Source organism: Mandrillus leucophaeus, unplaced genomic scaffold (assembly GCF_000951045.1).
Source record: "Mandrillus leucophaeus isolate KB7577 unplaced genomic scaffold, Mleu.le_1.0 Scaffold52, whole genome shotgun sequence".
In the NCBI taxonomy this organism is placed as follows: domain Eukaryota; kingdom Metazoa; phylum Chordata; class Mammalia; order Primates; family Cercopithecidae; genus Mandrillus; species Mandrillus leucophaeus.
Genome location: NW_012105586.1, coordinates 1,504,893 through 1,511,557, shown reverse-complemented (window position 1 = coordinate 1,511,557; position 6,665 = coordinate 1,504,893). Strand labels below are relative to the sequence as shown.

Below are 6,665 nucleotides of genomic sequence, written 5' to 3'. Positions count from 1 at the left end.
ATTTATAGGGTGTTCTCTGATTCTTCCCACAGTAACAGACTGAAATATAAGGCACACACGTCAGGCTGGCTTTCACCATCTTTTCCTTGCCCTTAGGAACAGGCTTGGATGCATGAGACTTGAGACAAATAGGCTGCAATTTCAGATCACAAGTGAGGTGGTACTGACTCTTCCCATTCAGCAGAATGTCCTGGCTTTCATTTTAATGTGCCAACGTAGCTCATTCTAGGAATGAATTGACTTGGCATGGGACCGGCCATACAGAGAACTGACTGCAGCTAGCTGGGATGTGTTTGAAAGTGGGATGCCTCAGAGTGGGATAAACAAGTGTGTTTCTGAAGACCTTTTGCCAGCCCATGGATGCCCACTGTCTCCATTAGCGCTAAAGACCCCTACATGTGGCAGCTCCTGTCTCCACCATGGCCAGGCGGATGCCTTGCTCCTATCAGTAATGAGCCCACTGTGTCTGTCCTTCCAGGGGCTCCCCTACAAACACCTGATCACCCACCACCAGGAACCCCCACATCGCTACCTGATCAGCACCTATGACGACCATTACAACCGGCATGGTTACAACCCCGGGCTGCCTCCGCTCCGCACCTGGAATGGACAGAAGTTGCTGTGGCTGCCAGAGAAGTCTGACTTCCCCCTTCTTGGTATTTTTATAATTCAGGGTTTTCCTCTGAATTGGTCTGTAAAGGCGCACAGACCAATGCAGCTATACCTGCCTTATGCAGAAGGAGCCTCACAGGTGACCCTGGCTCCAGGAGAGCAGTGGATGACACAGTCGGGGCTGAGTCCTATTGTCCCCTCAGGCTGCCTCCTGTGCTCTCCCCTTGATACGGGATAATCTTGGCTGTGTAATGAAGCCATCACCTGTGCCCCATGATGGCATGCTTAGAGCACAGGTGGCAGGGAGCGCATCCACACATCCTTCCTCCCAGTCCTATTTACTACATGAATAGTGACAATATTTCCCAGGTAGTGCTCCTTACTGCAATGGTAGCAAACACTGAGGAATTTCTGGCCTCGGGGAGTTGACATTCCAGTGGGGAAACAGATAAGACACCACTAAAAAGTAAGAACACTTAAGATCACATAGATAATTTTAGACAGGAATGTGTGCCATGGAGAGAAAACAGGTAATGGATAGAAGGTGAGGTGGTGAATTTGGTTCACACATTCCTCCTTGGAAAAGTGAGGGATGGTCTTTGTTGAGGAGATAGTTGAGTTGGGAAGAAGGGAGCCATACAGAGATCGATAGGGAGGGCATTCCAGAGGAAGGAACAGAAAGTGAAAAAGGTCTACGGCAGGAATGGAGGAGGGCCATGTAGGGGCTCACAGGGAACAGTGAAGGGAATGAAATTTGTCCTACCCACAATCCCAAGACCTGGAATGCATTTTTGCAGGAGAGTGCCTTGATCTGATTTGTATTTCAAGCCACGTCCACCCTAATGAGGACACAAAGCAGTGCCATCTCTTTGTGGTCCTACCTTTTGATGCAAAGGGACATAGGTCAGAGGATGAGCTGCTGGTCACTTTGCATTACTTTTGCATGGGATTCTTCTCAACATCACTCTCCATGCACACAGCTTCCTTCCCGACAGGGGTGGGACAATTACTCAGGACCAGCGAGGCCACGCACAACCTCACCATGGGGGCTGACTTCTCCAGGGCCCCCGTGGCAGAGCCTGGTCTCCTCTGAGCACTTGGGATGCAGGTGCACCTTGAGACCGCCAGGGGCTGACTGAACCAATGCTCTCTGCAAGGCTTCTTCCCTCTGGGGCTCTGCCGGCCTTGGTGCCCGACAGAGCAGCCTGGGAAAATCTCCAGGGCCCCTGCTGCCCAGTCTCGTGGCCATTTAGAGCAAGACTCCTTCTCTAAGCCCCATTCAACAGGACCCTGGTTTCTCTTGCAGCTCCCCCTACAAACTATGGACTCTATGAACAACTTAAGCAGAGATGGCTCGCACCCAAGGCTGGCCTGAAGCAGAGCACTTACACTTCATCCTACCCCAGACCACCGTCGTGCGCTATGTCCTGCAGGGAACATGCGATTCCGGTCCCTCCCCATCGCCTACATCCTGTCCCACACTTCTGAGAGCTGCCACCCCAGTAGCAGCTCAGATAGAACCAACTGGAGACCCACAGCATCCCTGGACTTGCCAGACAACAAGCGGCTGCAGATAAACTCAGAGTACAATATCAGGCCTGTCGAGGATGCCCTCAGAATAATCATCTGCATTTGGCGGTACCTGTCCCCTCCTCAAATCCCACAGGTTCCTTTCTTTCCATCCCACAATTAAAGCTCTTTGACACGATTGCTGGGCTCTGTACGTGCACAAGACAGATTCAGACTGTCAGAGAAAACAGGAAGGGCCCTTAAGTTCCACCCTGTTGTTTCACAGGAGGGGAAGCTGAGGTCCGGAGAGGTAATGTGACTTGCTGAAGAGTCTAGTCCCATGGAGGAAATGAATCTGACGATGAAACCCATCGTGAAAACTCCACAGAATGACCGAATGTGGTTCCCAGGAGGGCAGTGCTGCAAAGCTGGCCATGGGGAAGGACCCCAGCTTGTCTGTCATTGCCAAGGCAGCGGAAGGCGTGCTCTGGCCCCATGGGACTCGGAAGGGGAAGACACATGGCATTTCCTCTGTCTCTGAGCTCGCAAATCTTTTTGTTTGTTTGTTTGTTTGTTTGCTTTTTTTTTTGAGATGGAGTCTCGCTCTGTTGCCCAGGCTGGAGTGCTGTGGCATGATCTCGGCTCACTGCAACCTTCGCCTCCCGGGTTCAAGTGATTCTTCTGCCTCAGCCTCCTGAGTAGCTGGGACTACAGGTGCACACTACTGCGCCCGGCTAATTTTTGTATTTTTAGTAGAGACGAGGTTTCACCATATTGGTCATGCTGGTCTCGAACTCCTGACCTCGTGATCCCCCCGCCTCGGCTTCCCAAAGTGCTGGGATTACAGGCCTGAGCCACTGTACCTGGCTGAGCTCTCAAATCTTTATGAGCCTGGGCAGAGGGCAGAGCCTCTGGTAAGTGATTTGGGAGAGAGAGTGGATCTCCTAGCAGAAGAACTCAGGCATGGTCCTCGCCTAGGACAGGGGTCCACAAGTGCGCATGCTCAGCGCTCACACAAAACTTCCTCTTTGAAGAAATGCCAGCAGACACCTTTGGCCCTCTGCATGCTTGGCTCATGGGCACAGGTATGTTTTGTCAGTGATTTTGTACTGCAGACCAGTAATATGACTCCCAGTTTGGGAACCTGAGTCTTTGCCATTGTTTTCACAGGACACCTGCTGGCCTCAGGCCACCTACCTTAGGGTCACTTTGGCACCTACTAAGTTCCTTCCTTAGTCATCCAAGTGTCCATGTAAGGACGCCGTCTTCCATCCTGACTGAAAGTCAGAGCCTGGCACAGGTTAGGTGCTCTATAAATGTTTGTTGGATGAGTGAATGACAGGAGTTGAACGAATGAGTTGAATGAATGAATGACAGGAGGAGGAGCCAGGGGGTACAGAAAGGCTGCCTCAGGAGACAGCTGTGGGGTAAAGTGGAGCTGGCTGTCCTCACACCTCCAACATCCAGCCATTCTATTGAGCGTCCATTGAGCCATATCTGGGCCTGGCCCTGACCCCACAGAGCCGCAGTCCAGCAGTCAGGGAGGAGCATGAGGTAAATGGCTGCAGGACAGAGAGCTGCTGCAGCTGGAGGCCCTGGGGGACAGTGAGGGATTGCGGGGAGTGAGGGAGACCCAGGATATGCTAAGCAGGGGTGTCCAATCTTTTGGATTCCCTGGGTTACATTGGAAGAATTGTCTTGGAACACACATAAAAAAAATGAACACCGGCCGGACACAGTGGCTCATGCCTGTAATTCCAGCACTTTGGGAGACCTATACGGGTGGATCACCTGAGGTCAGGAGTTTGCAACTAGCCTGTCCAACACAGTGAAATACTGTCTCTATTAAAAATACAAAAATGAGCTGGGCACAGTGATTCATGCCTGTAATTCCAGCACTTTGGGAGGCCAATATGGGTGGATCACCTGAGGTCAGGAGTTTGCAACTAGCCTGTCCAACACAGTGAAATACTGTCTCTATTAAAAATACAAAAATGAGCTGAGTACAGTGATTCATGCCTGTAATTCCAGATACTTGGGAGGCTGAGGCCGCAGAATCGCTTGAATCCGGGAGGCGGAGGTTGCAGTGAGCCAGGATGGTGCCACTGCACTCCAGCCTGGGCGCCAGAGTGAGACTCCATCCCAACGACGACAACAACAACAACAACAAACTTACACTAACGATAGCTGATGAGCTAAAAATATATAGCAAAAACTACCATAATGTTTTAAGTAAGTTTACAAATGTATGCTGGGCCACATTCAGCCTGCAGGCGGAGAGTTGGACAAGCTTGTGCGAAGGTAAAGGATGTCAACGGGCAGGGGTTGACGGGTGATGAAGGAAGACCTGGCCTGTCTAGGTAGGGCCAAGGAGAATCAGGTAGGTCAAGGCCAGAGAGCTGAGGGAGATCACCCAGCTGAAGGGACAGGTGGGGAGGGAAGAGAGGGTGGCTTGGGCCATGGGGGCAGCATGTGTGAAGCCTCTGACTTGGGAAGAAACTAAGCAGGTTCCTTAAAAGTCCAGAAAGACCGTGCGTTGGTCTCCTGTTGCTGCTGGAACAAAATACCACAAACTCAGTGCCCTTAAGCAACACATGTTTATTTGACCGTTTTTTATTATAAATGTGAATAAATGCACATTTGTTCAAAATATTGTAAGCTCAGTGCTTTAAAACAACACACATTTATCCTCTTGCAGTTCTCTTATGGGTAAGAGTCTACAGTGGGTCCTCAGGGCTGCGTTCCTTCTAGAGGGTCTGGGGCAAATTGTTTCCTTGTCTTTTCCAGCTTCTAGGGCACATCACTGCTCCCCATCTGGTGCCGCCATCAGCCTGTCGAGAGCCCGCAGTGCAGCCTCTTCCTTCCTCTCTCTCCCCTTACAAGGATCCTTGTGACTACACTGGGTTCCCTGGATAACCCAAGATAACCTCCATCTCAAGATCCTTAATTTAATCACAACTATAAAATTCCTTCTGAATCTAAACTAACATATTCACAGGTTCCAGGATGAGGATATGGACATTCTAGGAGGGATGAGGAGAGAAAAGTTCTGTGCACTTGACTCCTGCTCAGTCAGTTACCCCCCTCCTACCCCCAATGTATCTGGTCCTTTCCAGGCAGCTGGGATGGTCAAGGGGCAGGGGCAGGGGGAATCCAAAGAGGGCCACAGACTGCGGCTGCCCTCACCTGGTCAGCACTGCTTCACTTTCCACCCACAGGCATTAAAAAGTCACTGTGAATGTGAGAGTGACCAGAAACACTTGAGCCGGAGTATTGTGTTCAAGGTCAACAGTGCAACCAGATCAACAAGATGGGGTGCACAACCAACAGCAGAGGCTCCAGCTGACCAGGGCGGAGGTTCTCCCCAGCTGTTCCCAAAGGAAGGTCAAGCCAGTGGGAGTCTATTTCCTACAGCCCTGCTTCAACCCAACCAGTGGTTCTCAAACGTGAGCCACATCAGCTTCACCTGGGGGCTTGTTGAAACACAGATGCTAGGCCCACCCCCTGAGCTTCAGGTGGGGCTGAGAAGCTGGGTTTCTAATGAGTTCCCAGGGGACGCTGGTGCTGCTGGCGTGGGGACTGAACTTTGGTAACCACGGCACTAGGCTGAGCTAGTCTAATTCTTTTTTGTTTTTTAATTAATTTATTTTTGTTGATACATAATAGTTGTACATACTTTTGAGATACATGTGACCATTTGATACATTTATATCATCAAATCAAAATAATTTGGATATCTGTCACCTTAAATATTTCTTTTCTTTACACTGAGAACATTCCAATTATTCTCTTCTAGCTATTTTGAAATGCACACTTAATGTTAACTATACTATCCCTACTGATCTATCAAAGTCCAGTTCTTACTTCTAAGTGTATATTTGTACCCATTAACCAACCTCCGTTCACCCACCCCTCGCACCCAACTCTTTCCCGCTTCTGGTAACCACCACTCTATTCTCTATCATCATGATATCCACTTTTTAAGCTCCCACATATAAGTGAGAACATGCGTTGTCTTTCTGTGCTTGGATTATTTTACATAATGACATTGTTTTACATAATGATTATTTGAACATAATGACCTCCAGTTCCATCCATATTGCTGAAAATGACAAAATTTCACTTTTAATGGTTGCATTTAATTTCATTACATAGATATATGTACCACATTTTCTGTATCCATTCATCCATTCATGGACACTTATGTTGATTTCATGTTTTGGATATTGTAAATAGTACTGCAGTAAACGTGGTCATGAGGACATCTGTTTGATATACTGATTTTCTTTCTCTTGGATATATGCCCAGTAATGGGATTGCTGGATCATATGGTAATTTTAGTTTATTGGAGAACCTCCATGCAGTTTCTATAGGGGCTACACTAATTAATTTACATTCCCATAAACAATGTACAAGAGTTCCCCTTTCTCCATATACTCACGGGTATCGGTTATTTCTTGTCATTTTGATAAAAGCCATTCTAACTGGGATAAGATGATATGTCATTGTGGTTTTGATTTGCATTTCTCTGATGATTAGTGATA

The 6,665-nt window shown here is 48.6% G+C and overlaps 1 protein-coding gene across 2 annotated transcripts in view; it reads left to right on the top strand.

Annotated features, from left to right (window-relative positions):
* LOC105551359 (chromosome unknown open reading frame, human C1orf158) overlaps positions 1-2,318 on the top strand; it is an 18,749-nt gene extending 16,431 nt beyond the window's left edge. For both annotated transcript variants that reach the window (XM_011996561.1, XM_011996562.1), the window contains one exon: positions 1,919-2,318. In XM_011996561.1, the coding sequence (XP_011851951.1) occupies positions 1,919-2,100 (182 nt within the window). In that variant the 3' untranslated portion in view covers positions 2,101-2,318. The remainder of the gene's footprint in view (positions 1-1,918) is intronic.
* The last annotated feature ends 4,347 nt before the right edge of the window (positions 2,319-6,665 follow it).